The following is a 20,252-nucleotide window of genomic DNA, read 5'->3' on the forward strand; positions in this document are numbered from 1 at the left end:
TCCTCTTATCTCTCTTCATTTGAGTCATGCTGGATATTTATAATTGTGGTACACTCTCTTTTTAAAGAAAATTCTTTCCTTCTGTTTTAGAAATAGTACTGAGTATTGGTTCCAAGGCAGAAGAACAGTAAGGGCGAGGCAATAGAGGTTAAGCGATTGGGCCAGGGTCATACAGCTAAGAAGTGTCTGAGGCCACATTTGAACCCAGGATCTCCCATATCTGGGCCTGACTCTCAATTCATTGAACCACCTAGCTTCTCCTTGTTATATTCACTTTTTTTTAAACCCTCACCTTCCGTCTCGGAGTTAATACTGTGTATTGGCTCCAAGGTAGAAGAGTGGTAAGGGTAGGCAATGAGGGTTAAGTGACTTGCCCAGGGTCACACAGCTGGGAAGTGTCTGTGGCCACATTTGAACCCAGGACCTCCCATCTCTAGGCCTGGCTCTCAATCCACTGAGCTACCCAGCTGCCCCCAATTATATTCACTTTTGATTTGGGAGGCAGGGACCCTTATTTTTCCATTTACATGATTGTTGTTACTATGTATATTTCCTTGGCTCTACTGACTTCACTCTGCATACGTTTATATAAGTATTTCTGGATTTCTTTGCATCTCCCTCACATATCATTTCTAACAGCACAGGAATATTCCAAGAAGGGATAATGACAAATATTGAAAGGACTAAAAGAAAATAGGCAAACTAACTAATGTTCTCTTGGTGGAAGTATGGATTGGGCTAGTCATTCTGGAAAGCAAATTTAGAATATCTGACCTGAAAGTGACCCACTGTGCACATCCTTGAACCCCAGTCTGCATCCCAAGGCTTATATCCCAAAGGATCAAAAAAGAGAAAAAGAATCATATGTACAAAAATATTTAATTTAGGTTTTTGTGGTATCAGAGGACTGGAACTGGGTGAGAGAACTTCATTTGAAGAATGGCTGAACAAATTATGGAGTATACATGTAATAAAATAGTATTGACCATTGATAATTAACATTTATTAAACAACTATTGTGTGTCAGGAAATGTGCTGAATGAAGGATGAATTAGAGTGGAGCAAGACTTGAGGCAGGGAAACTTCCCAACAACTACTAAAAATAATCAAAGCATGAGAGTTATGTGGAAGAAGAAAAGGGGATGTATTTGACAGATGTTTCAAAGGTGGGATGAGAGAAAGTGAAGAATCTAGGATCACTTCTAGAGTGCAAGTCTAGGTGACTAGGATGATGTTATCGATTCTACAGTAATAGGTAAAGTAGGGGGTGGATTTAGAGGGCAAGATAATGAGTTCTGCTTTAGATATGTTGCATTTAAGATGCCTTCTGGGCATACAATTTGAGCTGTCTAAAAGTCAGTTGGAAATGCAAGACTGGAGGTCAGCAGAGAGGTTGGGGCAGAATAGGTAGATTTAATAACCGTCAATATAGAGATGTTAATTAAATCCACAGTAGCTGAGAATACCACCAAGTGAAGTAGTATGAGGAAGAAGAGGACTCAGGATAAAACTGAGAGACAACAGTTGTTAGAAGGAGTGATCTGGAGCAGGATCCAGCAAAGGAGACAGAAAAGGAGTGCTCAGAAGAGAACCAGAAGAGATGGAATCATGAAGACTTAGAAAGAAAAGAGTTTCTAGGAAAGGGTGATCGACAACGTCAAAGGCTACAGAGAAGTCAAGGACAATTAGGATTGAGAAAAGGCCCGTGGCAGAAAGGGAGAGATATTGAATCTTAAATTTTTTAATTCAATTTTTAAAAACTCAAACTTTTGTTGAAGAAAGTTAAAATTGACCCTTATAAAGAGAAAAGGCTATGAGATTTGGTGGGTAAGAGACCATTGAGAACTTTGGAGAGAAAAGTTTTGGTTGAATGATGAGGTTCAAAGTCAATGCAAGAAGTTAAGAAGAGAATAGAGGTAAGGAAGTAGATGTACCTATCATAAATGACCTTCTGAAGTTTAGTCACAAAATGGAGGAGTGATATGGGCTGATAAATGGCAAGGATGTAGTGATCAAGTGAAGGCTTTTTGCAGATGGGGGTAATAGAGGAGCCAATAGACAAGGAGAGATGGAAGATAACTGATAGATGATAGACAGAGGGAACAATCTAGTGGGGGAGATGGAGAGAAATAAGGACATCGTACCAATAGAGGGACTTTCCTTGAAAGAAGGGCCACCTTGTTATCTATAACAGGAGACAGTAGCATGAGGCACATGTGAGTGACATGAGCTCATAGCAAATGGCCTCCATTTTTCAGTAAAACATGAAATAAAGTTCCCAACAGAGAGGGCAGAAGAGGGGCCATGGGAAGTTTCAGGAAGTGCTGTGAAGAGTGGGACAATGAGTTTTTGTAGTGGCAAAAAACTGGAAAATGAGGGGATGCCCTTCAATTGGGGAATGGCTGAAAAAATTGTGGTATATGCGGGTGATAGAATACTATTGTGCTAAAAGGAATAATAAACTGGAGGAATTCCATGCAAATTGGAGAGACCTCCAGGAAGTGATGCAGAGTGAAAGGAGCAGAGCCAGAAGAACATTTTTCACAGAGACTGATATACTATGGTAAAATCAAATGTAATGGGCTCCTGTACCAGCAGCACTGCAGTGACACAAGACAGCTCTGAGGGATTTATGGTAAAGATGCTGCCCACTTTCAGAGGAAGGACTGCAGGAGAGGAAACATATAAGAAAAACAACTGCTTGAACGCATGGACTGAGGCGGACATGAATGGGAAATAGACCCTGAACAAGGACACTTGTTACAACTAGTGGAAATGTGCGTTGGCCATGGGTGGGGGGAGAGGGGGGGGGGGGGGAGTGAAGGGGAAAGTAGGGGCATAAAGTATGTAAACAGATTAAAAACGAATATTAATAAATGTCTAATAAAAAAAAGAGTGGGACAATGAGTTAATATGGAAGCACCCAGAGCAGGCTGTGTAAGGAAAGTCAGCATGGTTTCCTGATCTTCTCTACCTTTATTCAGCAGCATGTGTGCAGGAGTGGTGACAGAAGAGAGTAAAGGTGATCCAAGGTCAAGGCATGTTCAGCAAAACGATGAGGAACAATGGATTCAACAGAAGGGGAGAGTGTGGAAGTGAGCTGGTTCTCCAAGACATCAAGACAGGAAATGGAGAGTGTAGCCAGTGTAGAAGTCATGATCTGGGCCAGAAATGAGAAGTCTGATAGAGTAGATGTCATGATATATGGAGAAAGAGCAGGGTTTGGTATTGGAAGACACAGGAAGAGGCACAATCACAATAAACTGTGATTAAAGGACATGAGCATAGAGGTTGTGTATATGTGAGTGCTAGCAAAATCAAGGGTATGGCCATCATTATGGGTGGGTAAGGTGGGGTGGAGGAGGAGGTTATGTGAAATGGCAAGTTGAAAAATTGGTAGATCAGATTCTGAAGGAGTGCTATTTTGTATATAAGTCCTCTAGAATGAGGGCAGGAGGTGAAGATTAGGAGAAGGAAAAGGAGGAGGAGGAGAGAAAGACCATTAAGTGGGCACTGAACTCATTGAGCAAAAAGGGGAGTGTCCTCGAGATAGGTAGACAACAGCTACCAGAATTTGGTTGATTGGCAGATATGAACTGTCTGAGGAGGAGAGGTTACTTAATGATGGTGTAAGAGGGAAAGAAAGCATGGAAGTAGCTATAGGAAACAAAGAATGTTCCAATTTCACCACAACCAGTGAGCCCAGAGTCTGAACAAAAGGCCAATGAATGCTGGAAAGAAAGGGTTCATCAGGAGGGAGCCAGGTCTCAGAGAGAAGCAAAAGAATGGGAAAGGAAAAAGTTTCATGATGAAAGCAAGTTTGTTGTCTATAGAGTGGGCATTCCAGAGGGTCAAAGGAATGGGTACCTTTGAGGTAGAATAGCATTGAGAGTGGACTGAAGGATCAGGTAGTCGGGATGGGGCCCCCATGATGGAGGGGTACAGGGAATTTGCATTCATTTACAGCCTCCACAGCTAGTGTCTTGGATTTGAACATGGATCTTCTTCCCAGTTCTCTCTCTATTCACCTTAGCTGCACTGATAACCAATCTAAAGAGATTCAGAATCACCAGGATAGGAAGGGTCTGACCAGAAAGAATCATAGATTGACAATGTCCATGGGATTTTGGCTTAGGGTAGAGTTTTTTCAGAACCTTGGGCAGTCCAGAGGGACAGTAAGTACTTGGAATGGCAGGAAGGGTGTAGACAAGGCTGGGGATAGGGTAGAATGGTCCTTCTACCCATCACCATAGCAGCAGGAGAGTGGTACCACCCAACTCATCTTCTCTCCTGTGGAAAACTGGGTTCAGAGAACTGTGAAGTGAGCATAACCAGGAGAACACCTACAATGCCAATAACTTTGAACAAGCCCCAACTTTGAAGGATGTGAGAACTCTGATCAGTGCGATGACCAATCCCGATTCCAGGGGACAGGTGACAAAATATGCTTCTCACTCCCTGATAGAGGAAGTCATGGTCTCAAGATGCAGAATGAATGAGACCCACCTTTTCAGGGAGTGAATTCAATTTTTAATCCTAAATTGGAAAAAATCATAAAAATCAAAGGAGAAATTAATATAATTGAAAGTAAAAGAACTATTGAACTAATAAATAAGACTAGAAGCTGGTAATTTGAAAAAAAACAAATAAAATACATAAAGTAGTGGTCAATCTAATTAAAAAAAGAAACAAGAAAATCAAAATAAGAGTATCAAAGATGAAAAGGGTGACCTCACCTCTAATGAAGAGGAAATTAAGGTAATTATTAAGAACTATTTTGCCCAATTACATGACAATAAATATGACAATTTAGGTGAAATGGGTATTTACAAAAATATAAATTGCCTATATTGGGGATATTATTGGGGATGTAGACACTAAATGATAACTCTAGTCCAACTATCAATGATATGGAATTAGGTCTTGATCAATGATACGTGTAAAACCCAGTGGAATTGTACGTCGGATAAGTGCGGATGGGGGGGGGTTGGGGGAGAGGGAAAGAACATGAACTATGTAAGTAGGAGAAAATATTGAAAATAAAAAAATTTTTCAAAAAATAAAAATTAATAAAAATTAAAAATATATAAATTGCCTAGATTAACAAAAGAGGAAATAGAATACTTAATCCCATTTCAGAAAAAGAAATTAAACAAGCTATCAAGGAATCCCTAAGGAAAAAATCCCCAGGGCTTGATGGATTCACAAGTGAATTCTATCAAACATTTAAAGAACAACTAATGCCAATACTATACAAACTATTCAACAAAATAATCAAAGAAGGAATTTTACTAATTTTTATAACACTAATATGGTACTGATACCAAAGCCAGGCAGACCAAAAACAGAGAAATGAACATAGATGCAAAAATCTTAAATAGGATACTAGCAAAAAGACTCCAAGAAGTTATGTTGTGAGGAAGATTAGATTAAGTATTGATTATGTATCTTCCTCAAAACAGTTATCATGAGGATTATTCACTATGATCTGGTGGGATTTATTCCAAGAATGCAAGGATGGTTTAATATTAGAAAACCATATAATTGACCATATCAACAACCAAACCAATAGAAATCACATGATCATATCAACAGATGCAGAAAAAGCCTTTGACAAAATACAACACTCATTCCTATTGAAAATATTAGAAAGCATAGGAATAGAAGGGCCTTTCCTAATAAACAGTATATATTTAAAACCATCAGCAAGTATCATCTGCAATGGAGATAAGTTAGAAGCCTTCCCAATAAGATCAGGAGTAAAGAACAGATTATCACCTCTATTACTTAATATTGTACTAGAAATGCTAGTGGTAGCAATTAGAGAAGAAATTGAAGGTATTAAAGTAGGCAATGATATGATGGTCTACCTTAAAGAATCCTGGAAAATCAACTAAAAAGCTAGTGGAAATAATCAACAACTTTAGCAAAGTTGTAGGAAACAAAATAAACCCACATAAATCATCAGCATTTCTATATATTTCCAAGCAGCAAGAGTTAGAAAGAGAACATTCCCGAACAAGGGGGAAAAGTGAAAATTGAAAAGAATCCACAGATCACCTCCTACATTTAATCCACAACTGACAACTTCCAGGAATATTATAGCCAAATTAAAAAACTACCAGACCAAGGAAAAAATATTACAAGCTAAAAAGAAGTCATTCAGATACCAGGGAACCACAGTTAGGATAACACAGGATCTGGCTGCATCTACATTGAAGGACCAGAAGGCATGGAATATAATATTCCAGAAAGCAAGAGAGCTGGGTGTACAACCAAGAATTAACTATCCAGGAAAGCTGACTATATTCTTGCAAGGGAAAGTATGGTCATTCAGCAAAATCAAAGACTTCCAAGCATTCATAAAGAAAAAAAACTGACTTAAACAGAGTGTTTTCTGCTCAAACACAGAACTCAAGAGAATCACCATAAGGTAATTATAAGGGAGTAGGGGAAAAAAACCCAAAAAACAAAAAAATCTTTTCTTTAAGGGACCCAATAAGTTCAATTGACTTATATCCCTATAAGAAAAGAAGATATTGGTAACTCTTAAAAATTGTTATTATCAACAGATTAGCTAGAAGAAGTATACTTAGAGGGAACAGGGACAAACTGTATAGTATAAAATGTCAAGATATATATAACTAGAGGTTTAAAAAGGAGATAATATTAAGAGAAATGGGGAAACAGAAAAAATGGAGTAAATTTATATTTCATAAAGAAGCACATGGGATGAACAGGAGAGACGTTCAGTGCAATGAACCTGAGGTAAAGAAGTTGGAGAAAGGAAATACTTAATTCTTAAGTGCAATGAAATTACCTTAAAGAGGGAAGAGCAATCACATCCATTGAGGCAGAGAATTAATTCATGCCCTACAGAAAAGGAGAAGGGTAACAAATGGACTGGTGGGGAGGGAAGCAATACTAGGGAGGGAGAGGGTGCCCCCCCAGTAGCTTTAAGGAAAAATAAGAGGGAAATAAGAAGGGAGGGGAGAGAAAGGGAAGTACAATAAGGGAAGGGATTAGGGGAACTGATAAAAAAACAAAACACTGGTATAGAAGGAAATAGTAAAAGAAGAAAGGGTAGGACAAGGAGAGGGAATCAAAATGAGTGGGAATGCACGGTTGATAATTATAACTCTAAATGTGAATGAGATAAACTAGCACATAAAATGGAAGCAATTAACAGAGTGGATTAGAAACCAAAATCCTACCATATGTTGTCTACAAGAAACACACATGAGACAGGTAGACATCAATAGAGTAAAAAAATAAAAGGCTGAAGCAAAATCTATTGGGCTTCAACTTAGGAAAAGAATACAGGAATTGCAATCATGATTTCCAACAAAGCCAAAGTAAAAATACATCTGGTTAAAAGAGATAGGGAAGGTAATTACATACTGATAAAAGGCAGTATAAACAATGAAGAAATAGCAGTATTCAACATGTATGCACCAAATGGTATAGCATCTAAATTTCTAAAGCAGAAACTGGCAGAGCTCAAGGAGGAAATAGATAATAAAACTATACTTGTGGGGGCAGCTGGGTAGCTCAGTGGAGTGAGAGTCAGGCCTAGAGACAGGAGGTCCTAGGTTCAAACCTGGCCTCAGCCACTTCCCAGCTGTGTGACCCTGGGCAAGTCACTTGACCCCCATTGCCCACCCTTACCAATCTTCCACCTATGAGACAATACACCGAAGTACAAGGGTTTAAAAAAAAATTTAAAAAAAAAAAACTATACTTGTAGGAGACCTGAATGAAGTTCCCCAAACAGATTTAGATAAATCAAACCAAAAAATAAATAAGAAAGAGATAAGAGAGGTAAATAAAATCATAGAAGAATTAGAGTTAATAGATATATGAAGAAAAATAAATAAGGACAAAAAGGAATACACTTTCTTTCAGCAGCACATGGAACATTCACAAAGATTGACCATGTACTAGGGCATAGAAACATGGCAAACAAATGCAACCTTATTAGATCATAATGCAATAAAAAAGTTATTAGCAAGGATACATGGAGAGGCAAACCAAAAACTAATTGGAAATTAAATAATATGATTCTCCAAAATAAGTCAGTTAAAGAACAAATCATAGAAACGATTAATAATTTCATTGAAGAGAATGACAACAATGAGACTTTTTACCAAAACCTATGGGGTGCAGCCAAAGCAGTACTAAGGGGGAAATTCATATCCTTGAGTGCATATATTAGCAAATTAGGGAGGGCAGAGATTAATGAATTGGGTATGCAACTTAAAAAACTAGAAACTAAACAAATTAAAAATCTCCAGATGAAAACTAAATTAGAAATTCTAAAAATCAAAGGAAAAATTAATAAAATCAAAAGTAAAAGAACTATTGAATGAATAAATAAGACTAGAAGCTGGAACTTTGAAAAAAACAGATAAAATAGATAAATCTATTTAAATCTAATAAAAAAAAGGAAAGAAGAAAACCAAATCATCAGTATGAAAGATGAAAAGGGAGACTTCACCTCTAATGAAGAGGAAATCAAGGCAATCATTAAAAACTATTTTGCCCAATTATATGGCAATAAATATAGCAATCTAGGTGAGATGGATGAATATTTACAAAAATGTAAATTGCCTATATTAACAGTAGAAGAAAAAGAATACTTAAGTAATCCCATATCAGAAAAAGAAATTGAACAAGCCATCAAAGAACTCCCTAAGAAAAAATCCGAGGGCCTGATGGATTCACAAGTGAATGCTATCAAACATTCAAAGAACAACTAATCTCAATACTATAAAAATTATTTGACATAATAAGCAAAGAAGGAGTTCTACCAAATTTCTTTTATGACACAAATATGGTACTGATTCCAAAGCCAGGCAGACCAAAAACAAAGAAAGAAAACTATAGACCAATCTCCCTAATTAAAATAGATGCAAAAATCTTAAATAGAATACTAGTAAAAAGACTCCAGCAAGCGATCAAGAGGGTTATCGATCATGATCAGGTGGGATTTATACCAGGAATGCAAGGATGGTTCAACATTTGGAAAATCATCCACATAATTGATCATATCAACAAGCTAACAAACAAAAATCACATGATTACCTCAATAGATGCAGAAAAAGCTTTTGACAAAATACAACACACAATCCTATTGAAAATACTAGAAAGTATAGGAATAGAAGGACCTTTCCTAAAAATAATAAATAGCAGTACATATTTAAACCATCAACAAGCATCATATGCAATGGCGATAAATTAGAAGCCTTCCCAATAAGATCAGGAGTGAAACAAGGATTCCCATTATCACCTCTATTATTTAACATTGTACTAGAAACACTAGGAGTAGCAATTAGAGAAAAAAAGAAATTGAAGGTATTAAAATAGGCAGTGAGGAGACCAATCTATCACTCTTTGCAGATGATATGATGGTCTGTTTAAAAAATCATAAAGAATCAACTAAAAAGGTAGTGGAGATAATCAACAACTTTAGCAAAGTTGCAGGATACAAAATAAATGCATATAAATGAGCATTTCTATATATTTCCAACACATCTCAGCAGCAAGAGTTAGAAGAGAATACCCTTTAAAATCACCCTACACAATATAAAATACTTAGGAATCTACCAAAACAAACAAAGGAATTATAGGAACACAACTACAAAACACTTTCCAAACAATTAAAACTAGATCTAAACAATTGGAAAAACATTGATTGCTCATGGGTAGGATGAGGTAACAATAATAAAAATGATCATTCTACCCAAATTAATTTACCTGTTAAGTGCCATATGCATCAAACTACCAAGAAACTTTTTTAGTGAATTAAAAAAAAACTATTACAAAGTTCATTTGGAAGAACAAAAGATCAAGAATATAAAGGGAAATAATGAAGAAAAATGTGAAGAAAGGGGGCCTAGCAGTATTAAATTATATTATAAAGCAGCGGTCATCAAAACAATAAGGTATTGGCTAAGAGACAGAAAGGAGGATCAGTGGAATAGACTTGGGGTAAGTGACATCAGCAAGAAAGTCGATAAACCAAAGAACCCAACTTTTGGGATAAAAATCCACTATGTGACAAAAATTGGAAAACAATATGGAAGAGATTAGGTCTAGATCAATATCTCACACCCTACACCAAGATAAATTCAGAATGGGTGAATGTCTTGAATATAAAGAAGGAAACTATAAGAAAATTAGGCAAATACAGAATAGTATACTTGTCAGATCTCTGGGAAACGAAAGATTTAAAAACCAAGCAAGAATTAGAAAAAATTACAAAATGTAAAATGAATAATTTTGATTACATTAAATGAAAAATATTTTGTACAAAGAAAAACAATGCAACTAAAATCAAAAGGGAAACTGGGAAAAATCTTTATAACAAAAACTCGGACAAAGGTCTAATTACTCAAATATACAAGGAGCTAAATCAATTGTACCAAAAAATCCAGCCATTCTCCAATCTATAAGTGGGCAAGGGACATGAATAAGCTATTTTCAGATAAAGAAATCAAAACTACCAATAAGCACATGAGAAAGTGTTCTAAATCTCTAATAGAGAAATGCAAATCAAAACAACTCTGAGGTATCACCTCACACCTAGCAGATTGGCTAAAATAACAGTAGGGGAGAGAAATGAATGTTGGAGGGGATGTGGCAAAATTGGGACATCAATGCATTCCTGGTGGAGTTGTGAATTAATCCAACCATTCTGGATGGCAATTTGGAACTATGCCCAAAGAGTGCTAAAAGAATGCCTGCCCTTTGATCCAACCATACCATTGCTGGGTTTGTACCCCAAAGAGATCATAGGGGGAAAGATATGTACAAAAATATTTATAGTGGCACTCTTTGTGGTGGCAAAAAAACTGGAAAAAGAGGTTATGCCCTTCAATTGGGGAATGGCTGAACAAATTGTGGTATATGCTGGTGATGGAATACTACTGTGCTCAAAGGAATAATAAACTGGAGGAACTCCATGTGAACTGGAATGACCTCTAGAAATTGATGCAGAGTGAAAGGAGCAGATCCAGGAGAATATTGTACACAGAGACTGATACAAAAAAAAAAAATCAAGCCATTCTCCAATCTATAAGTGGGCAATGGACTGATACACTGTGGTAAAATTGAATGTAATGGACTTCTGAACTGGCAGCAGATCCAAGACATTTATGAGGGACCTATGGAAAAGAACGCTATCCACATTCAGAGGAAGAACTACAGGAGTGGAAACACAGAAGAGAAACAACTGCTTGAACACATGGGTTGATGAGAACATGATTGGGGACGTAGACTCGAAATGAACATTCTACTACAACTATCAAAAATATGGAAATGGGTCTTGATCGATGACACATGTTAAAACCAGTGGAAATGCACATCGGCTATGAGGGGGTGGATTTAAGGGCGGGTGAAGGGGAAAGTAAAAACTTGAATCATGTAAACATGGAAAATTTTTCTAAAAAAAAATTTAAAAAGGGGGTCAGAAAGAGAAATTCCATTCAAAATCACCATAGACAATATAACATATTTTGAAATTTATTTGCCAAGACAAACACAGGAATTAAATAAACATGACTACAAAACATTTTCTACACAACTAAAACTAGTTCTAAATAACCAGAAAAACATTAATTGCTCATGGTTAGGATGAGCTAATATACTAAAAATGACAATCCTACCCAAATTAATTTACTCATTCAGTGCCATACTATCAAACTACCAAGACACTGTTTTTTATTGAATTAGAAAACATGTAACAAAGAATTTAGCCAGGAATAGGGTGGATGTTTGCCCAATTAATTCTATGCATGGCTTGAGCCCCCTAGTCCCCTCAGCCTTCCAGAAAAAGAGGCCATAATGTCTCAAAACTTCCATTGCTATCACTCTTGCTCTGGATCTATCTGCCCATTGAGGAAGTTTGATTGTCCTAGCCTATTTTGGAAGCTCTCCGTGGTCCCGGAGTCCTTTGGGGAGCCCCTGATCAAGCCCTGTGCCTCTGGGGACCCCTCAGGATTGTGCTTTGGCAGGAAAAATGTCCTTATATGAAGGGACACTAGAGCTGGCAGAATTGTAGGCTCACAGCTTTTGTGCAACATGCAGAGGGATGGGCAGTGACAGAACCAGCTAAGGTGACTTTCCCTAGGATTGACAGACAATTGTTTGGAGTTCTGTACAGCCCTATGGTACTTGTTTCAAAGAAGATAATCTCTCCCAAGTCACATATTTCTAAGCATCCTTAGTTGTCCTCTTACCCTGAAAGAAATCTCCCACTTGAGTTCAGGGATCTGGGGACCCAAGGCCAAGGACTGGTGTTGGGAGAGGGCCACCCAACCTGTTAGAGCACTTAAGGGACTGCTCATTCATGCAAAGGGCTGGCAGAGACTCGAAATGACTCCCCTTCATACCGCCACATATGTCACCCTTTTTCCATTGATGTTTCTGCTTTTAAGCCCCAAGCGCTGGTGCCTTTGACTCCCTGGATGGCCGTAGAGCATATCACTGAAGTAGGTGGGCTGCTCCCGGAAAGGTGCCCGGCAAGTGAGGGAGCGCCAAAGATTCCTGGCCTCGTGAAAGAGAAAGGTCATTGCCTCTACTTCTGCCGCCGGCTCCTCATATACAAGCTGTCTCATCTCCTCGTAGGTGGACAGAATCACAGCCTGGAACAAGTTAATTAAGACACAGATCATCACTAGCATAAATGAGGCCAGGAACAGACCCCCAAGGACCTCCTTATTTAAAAATGCAGTGTCCCTGAAGGCTGAAACACAGTAGGAGAAAATGGTCTGGGTGGAATGGATGAGATTGCTATAGTGCCATTCGTGCTGGCCAAACACAAGATAGCCAAAGGTCACATACATAAAGATGTACACTCCCACAAGCAGGGCCATATGGAAGATGCCTGGGAGGGCCGCCAAGATGGCTGTCTGGGCCAGCCGTACATCATAGAAGAATCTTGAATATGTCAGTGTCTTCAGAATGGTCAGGAAGCCCAGGAAGCCTAGAATGATGCCCAGGCCCTGATCAACAAGGGAAATTACATGAAATGGAGTGAAACCATCTGGGTTCTGAAGGTAAAAATCAAGGAGGTCCTTGACCAACCTGAACTTCACAAAAAAAAGCAAAATAAGTGTGAGAAACATTAACTTGAGGCCAAGGCTAAGGAAATTGAAAACATTCTTGACGTAGTTCTCCTTTTCCCAGTAGATGATGACGGCTTCATCGATTAGAAACAGCACGATAAATACGAGGGCAACTCCATACAGATACATCTCAAGATGGCTCCCCCTATAGGAGAGGGGGAGACCAAATGAGTGGACGGCCAGGCTTGGATTGATGACCCCGAGTGGGGACGCTTCAAAGACAATCGAGATGGTACAAAATAAACTTGTGTCCGAATTAAAGGTGGTCAGCTCCAGGATCACGGCCCATGTCTTTTCATCGAGCCACCGGCCTTCTTGAAGTTCCTGCAGCCGTGTGGTAGAATTATACTGCTGCTGCTTGGGGAAGAAATAAAACGCGTACCCCCCTGATCCATAGACATGAGACAATCCGTAGGAATAATAGTTCCATTTCCCGAGATTTGGCTCATACATGAAGCTGACTGGCCTTGGATCCAGAGAAAATTTACTGCGGGTACTCCACAATCTGCCATAATTTTTCTGATCCTCCATGACCTGGCTGTACTGGCTATGGCAGCGGATGCCTTTTTTCATTAACCTATCAACCATGGTGCCAGAGAGAAAACACTCTCTTATGATGGACTTGGCCCTCACTTGTCTCATCTTGGGAAAGCCAAGAATTTTGGACCAGCTGTTAGAGAGAAAAGTTGGCTTCTCATCATTGTGGATCAAGGGCAGCCAGACTCCAGTGAGCCACTTGTAGACGTCCCCCAGTTCGGTGATGGTGGTGAGGTTCAAGGAGAATTGATTCTGCATGGCTTGGTTGTGGTGGAAGCTGTGGCAGGGCCTAGCTACAGAGATGCTGCATAACAAGAGAGTCAGAAAGATTAAATGGCTGATGATATTCTTCAAAAACATGAGTGCCCTGTCCCTAATTTTCTTCCTTCTTCTGAATATTCTGATCTCATCTTGGACTAATGGTTGGTACATCCTTGTGCCTCGCACCCGGATGATTTCATAGTGCAGCTCTCTTGATTCATCAGCATTCAAGTCAAGCCCTTGAAGTCGGATCTCAATGAAATTATATCTGGTGGTCCATGGAATGTTCGTACAATACTTGGTCCTACTTGACCTGATTCCGGACACGAGCAGTATCTTGGCTATCTGGATGATAAATATCGACTCAAACAGGGAAGTTGCGGAAGTAATAAGCCAGCTCATTGATTTCTCATATCCATATGTTAATCCATACATGATAATGAAAAAGGAGGACACACCAGTACTGCCAATGACCAAGAGCCAGGCCACATAGATGCACCACCAGTGGAATAAAAAGCGAGGCTTAGCTTCGAAAAGCAGCACTTTTTTGGAACTCGTTTCTGGGGACTCTCCTGAAGCAGGCTCTACTTCTTGGCCCTCCTTTGGTGCGTTGCTTCTTCTTACCAAAGAGGCTGATGAACCCAGGGACCCTTCAGAAGTCTGCTCCTCCTTGCTTATTGCTACATCCGCAGCCTTCGTGCCAGTCACGTTCTTCTCCAGAAAAGCTGCAGAGCTGGGGGGCTTCCCCTTGGTTTCCGTGATAGCATTGGCTGCTGCCTCAGGAATTGTAACGTTGCTCCCAGAGGCCTGCTTTTTTCTGAGGACGCCATCACCCAGAGCCTGCTTGCGGGCCGTCTCGAGGCTGTACCACAGTTCTAGGCGCTCTTTCCAGTTTTGGAAGGGAGACTTCACGAAGGGGTGAACGTGGGGAGCCACCTGGGTAACAGCCACTGGTTTGACCCTCCTGTGGGAGTAGGTGAACAAGGAAGCAAGGACGATCTGCATGGGCTCGCAAATCAGCGCACTCTCGATCCCCCTCATTATTGTCCGCAGCAACTTCAGCTCCCTGGGATAGACCTCTACTTCGCCCTCCATGTTGAAGAACATGATGTTACACAGCAGAGTGTTCATGAGCAGAGTCAGGCAGCAGGACAGCCGCTGGAGCCGGTTGAATGGCCCCGTGACCACGCTGGCAAAGACAGACAGCCAGAGGTGGCTGGTGCCCAGGTTGTCTGAGGAAAAGATTTGGAAGAAGTCATTCTTGTTGATGGGCTGCCCCTTGTCAGCCACTGGAAAGGTCTGCTCCAGGGACTTGCTGATGGAGAGCCACGACCTGCACAAGAAGAACCAGATGTCCCTGTTGAAGATGTTCTCCACCTTAACTCTGCTCAGGTACCAGCTGGGGTGGCTGCCTTCGTTGTTGTGCCACACCCGGATGGCCCGCAGGTCCCCCAGGTCACTTCTAGTTGTCAGTAGGAAAGAGTCAGTGCTGCCCCTGGAGAAGGTGGTAAAGCTGGGGTGACTCAGGCAGTGCACATCACTGGAGGCATCCTTCCCCAGGAGCTGGACGAAGACATCGGCCTTGGTCCCAGCACCCAGGCGGCTGCCCGTGTAGAAGGTCACCAGGTAGCAAATATGATCATAAGGGTCATTGTCGGGAAGGAGGATCACATGTTCTCGGCGAATCCTGTCTGATTCATCTTTGTGCAGGGCCCAGAAAGCCAGCACCAGGTAGGTGAAAATGATGAGGACCACAGTGAAGACGGCCACTGGGTTCTGGGGAACGGTCTTGAGGATTTCCATTCGCAGGTCAATGCTGTTAGGGATCACGATCATGCGGGCAGACAGGTATTTGATTCTCGATATGGCGTCCAATGGCTCGTCGGGCTTGCTTTCATTCCTGGGCTTGGACTTTATCTGACAGATGCAATGGATTCTCCACCAGCTGGTTTTGTCCCCCACCTTGCAGTCTTCCTTGCCCCACTCTTTCTCAACTCCGTCCATGTTCAGACACTCTGCCATGAAAACAGAAATATTCACCAGTTGGTAATTTGGCGACATGACAATAGGGGGAGCCTGTAACACCACCGAGACGCTCCAGTTGGAGGCAAAGCCGTCTTGGGCTGTAGCTTCAAGCAGGGATTGACTGAGGCAAATGAGGCGAGGGACCTTGAACTTGACTTTGCAGGCAGGGTCAAAGAGCTTACTCTCATTTGCCACTGGTGGCAGGTCAGCGGGAACCAAGAAGGAAGCAATCGGGAGCTTGTTGGTGACGTTGTTTCCCTTATAGATTAAAACCTTGAACATGACCCTTACTTCCGTGATGATCTCGAGGAGGACCTCTTCATACGTTCCAAACACCAGAAAAGAGAAGACTCCCGAGGTCGTCCTGGGGAGGTCTTTGTCCGGTCCCACAGTGATGTTAAAGGCAGCCCCCGACAAGTTTTTCCTGAGGATAAAGACTTCCACAAGATCTGGGATGACCTCCCGGATGGTCCCGTTCTCTGTGATCTCGTTCATCTGGAAGCCGACCACATCCGTAGAGGGGCCTTTACCTTCACCGAGCCCAGCGAAAGGCCCTTCCTTAAACTCATAAAACGCAGTAGAAATGGGACCGCCTTTGGCCAAGTACGCAGAGTCGTTTTTTCTCAACGTTGGGTAAAAGCAATTCTGGCAGTCTTTTTTGGCTAAGAAGGCCTTGTCGAGATGATGCTTCTCATCCTTCCTGACACTTATTCTGAGGCTTGGGGATGTTATGACTGTCTCGCACTCCCCGGGGAATTTAACAGCTAAAACTGTACTCGCTAGCAGTTCTGCCACATGGAGAGTCTTGTTAATCCTGTCCACTTCGATCTCGCTTTTGAGGATATTAGACAAACTGGACGAGATGCCGGTACTCACTATTTCTATTTGTTCCGAACGGAATTTTTTTTCCTTTTCCCTGTATCTCTTCAGTGCATAGTTTACTTCTATTAGCCTGCTGGTGGCCACCTCCTGGACCTCTGTAGTCAAGCCAGGCCCTTTCTGGGTGAGCCCCATAGTCATTACGGTCACTTGGTTAATTTCCTCCAAGGTGTTGATGGGTAGGACCCTGGAAATGTTGAAGAGGCGACGTTGGATTTCCGAGTATTGTGCTTCTAAGCTGGGTGGAGGTTTCACATCATTCAAAAGGGAAACCACCAGATAGGCGAGATAACCTGCTTGGACAAACTCTCCTTTCTGAAACAGAGCGGTCATCGTTGTACCAGGTGTGTTCTGAGTGAGGCTTGACAGGTAATTCAACACAGTTTTGGGGGAGGCTCTGCCCAGGGGAGAATTCACAGTGGCATGCAGGGTCACTTGGGAGAAGGTCCCCAGAGAATCGTAGACCTGAGCATATATCGTCACCAAGTAGTGATTGACTGGCATCCCAATAGGAAGAAAAGAAGGAGGAGTCACAGATTTAATCCCAAAGTACATCACAGTCCCCAGAGTATTGTCAACTATAGAACTGATATTATCCACACCCCAGAAATTCGAAGCTATGATTTTAAAATGCAGAGGTAAGTTCTCATCTATGAAGCTCCTACAGCGGACCACAAATCTGGTTAGCAGGGCAATGCCTTTGTTGGGGCGAATGTCACAGTAACCGTTGCGCGGTGGAGAATTGACATAAAAGGAATGGTTAGCCACTAAGAAGTTTCCGCCCCAACCTGATGTATGGAGAAAAACAGAACACGTCTTGTCTTGAAAATCCTTAAAAGCGTAAGCTTTAATCGACAGGTAACTACTGGCCCTTCCAGTAGTGCTCCAGTGTGTCCAATCAAATGGAATTTCCCTCTTCGCAGCGTCCACGATCGACCACAAATACTCCATAGGCCTGACCCCACAGTCTGGGCACGCGCCAGACAAGGAAAAGCGATCTGTTAAAACTAAGTTCTTGCCACAATTTTCAATACAGGAGAAGTCTATTCTCGGTGGAGGGCTCGGCAATACGGTGACATTCTGAAACGCATACGCTAGCCGCTGATCCTTTATAACCAGCAGGACGAAATAGTAAGTCCGGTTGCCCTGGAGTGTTTCTGGTAACACGGGAACCACAGCATCCCTTGCATCAAACCACCTCAGATTTGACAGCTGAGGAAGGCAGGTATCTGTGCTCCAGACGGGGAGGTTCCTAGATTCGAGGTGGGTATAGTTGGTGGTACAGTACCAGCGGTACATCAGGTTCTCAGTAGGTTTAGAAGCTGTGGGGTCTGAGGAGTTTGACCCATTCAAAACCCATCTCTCATTGAAAGGCACCGAGCGGGCAAGCCCTCCTTCAATGTTGGCAGTCAGGGGTTGTTTACTAACCCTAAAATGTGTAAAGGTAGAGGATGATACCGACTTCTTGTCAGCAGTGGTGATGGTCAGCTTGTATTGCAATTTATACTCCTCCGGTGCCAAGGTATTCACTGGAACGACTATGTAGCCCTCTTTGGCCGCGTCGATCCAGGCTGCACGAACTGGTTTTCTTAATCCCCACGTAACAATTCCATTAGTAAGTTCGCTAAAGACAGACCACTGGTGGGACATGTTATAGGGCTCGGGACATTGGAAATCTGCGTAAGCAGTGAAGTTTTGATAAATCTCAAACTGGCCTCTGTTAACTAAGGGACCCGTATAGATTATCACCTTTTTGATGGAGCAAGGGTTCTTCACACACGCTACGGATGTCTTGAGCACTTTGGAGCCATACTTGTCCAAGGAGGCTTCTAAGATGACTGGCTCCAGGCCGCTGCTGGTGCACTCGGCTTTCTCCACGAAGCCCGCATAGCCGTCAGGGTGGAATGGCAAGACCGAGCGACGCATGAAGCGGGAGGCGCTCGGGATCCGATCCTGGTACGTGTATGTCCGGTTGAGCCCGAGGCTGGTCCCAGGGAGCTGCAGGCGAAAAGTCCACTGGGGAGCCAGGAGAGGATGCTGTAAGGGGATGAACCACAGCAGGTAGAAGGGTCCATTGGCCTTCAAGGGGCTGCTGTTGAAAAAGTGCACTTCCAGGTCTCTGGGGGGCCTGATCCCAAAGAAGGCCACCCCTTTGGGGCTGAGAGAGAGATGCACACTCAGACGGTGCCAGCGATCCAAGGCAAACAGCCAGGACAGGCCTTGCTGTTGATAGAAAATGAGATGGGTCTGGGCCTGCCAAGCCCTGCCATGGCCTGGGGCTGCCCTGGAGTAATAGATGCCATGTCCATAGGAGCCAGTCTGGGCCTGTAGGAGATTCAGGCTCAGAGTGCCACTCCTCACTCGGAAGCCTAGGATGCTGTTGACCAGGTGCAGGTCTCCTTCCAGGGCTGGCCCAATGACCTGGCGTGAGCCCCAGGCCCAACCCCGGCCTGGCAAGAGGAATTGGGCCAGTGTCCACTTGGGGGCTCCTAGGCCAGGGCTACAGAAGAGGCCACCAGCCCCGAGATAAGGGTTGCAGGTCACTTTCCAGACCTGGCAGTGGCCTCGGCCCTGGGGCTGGTACAGCCTGAAGGTCAGCTTGGACCCGCTGGCCTGGAGGCCCCAAGAGAGGTGGAGAGCCCCAAAGCACCTCTGGGAAAGGGGAAGGGAACTAGCACTGAGAATATGGAGCAAGGCAGCCTCTGCAGGCCCCCCGGGAACAGAGCTGGGACCTGATCTCCCTTTGAAGTGGGGAGGGAGGGGAGGGCAGGGGGCACCCTGGCAACCTGGGCCTGGAGCTGGCATGGAGCCTAGAGCCAGGTCCCATTTGGAGCCCCAATCAGAGGCGGCTACAGGGTCAGGTGCAGGCTCAGGGTCCCGGCCTAAAGGGAACCCCAAATTGGGCCCTGGGCGAGGGTTGGGGATGAACTTGGGGCCCCGGGGGGACCCTGGGGAGGGCAAAAGGACAACTTGGAGGCGCCTGTGGAGGCTCTGCCTGGAGGCCTGACGGGCTGGAGCTGGAGGAGCAGGCTCATCGCTGGGGGAGCTCCTGGGGAGCGGCAGCGGCAGCAGCAGCACCAAGAGGCAAAGGAGTGCTCCTGCTCTCAGCATCCTCCCAGCCTAGCTAGACCCGCTCCCGAGGCGCTGGGCCAACGTCCGCCTCCTGCGGTGGGCGTGTGCGAATACCTGGGCGAGTACGCGTGTGAGTCCGCGTCTGCGTGTCTCCCTGAGGCACGCGGGCTACCGACACGCGGGCTACCGACCCGCGAGCCCCGCGCCCACTGTCGCCAGGGAGAAGCCGAGGACTTCAGAACCCCGCGGGGTCAGCGCCCCACCTGTTCTCCCTAACAGAGGGAAGAAAGACCTCCGAACTCCGGGCGCCTCCCCTCGATCTTCACGCACACGCGGAGCCCAGCCTCCCGC

General features: G+C 43.1%; 1 protein-coding gene across 1 annotated transcript; it reads right to left on the minus strand.

The window, feature by feature from the left end:
• Positions 1-12,370: 12,370 nt before the first annotated feature.
• PKDREJ (polycystin family receptor for egg jelly) lies at positions 12,371-19,940 on the minus strand. Its single transcript, XM_044678816.1, has one exon. The coding sequence runs from the start codon at positions 19,938-19,940 to the stop codon at positions 12,387-12,389; it is 7,554 nt and encodes a 2,517-aa protein (XP_044534751.1). The 3' UTR covers positions 12,371-12,386.
• Positions 19,941-20,252: the final 312 nt, after the last annotated feature.

The sequence above is a fragment of the Gracilinanus agilis genome, chromosome 5 (assembly GCF_016433145.1).
Source record: "Gracilinanus agilis isolate LMUSP501 chromosome 5, AgileGrace, whole genome shotgun sequence".
NCBI classification, from domain to species: domain Eukaryota; kingdom Metazoa; phylum Chordata; class Mammalia; order Didelphimorphia; family Didelphidae; genus Gracilinanus; species Gracilinanus agilis.

Excerpts from the sequence above, each read along its gene's own strand:
- PKDREJ (XM_044678816.1), bottom strand. The coding sequence starts at position 19,940 with ATGCTGAGAGCAGGAGCACTCCTTTGCCTCTTGGTGCTGCTGCTGCCG.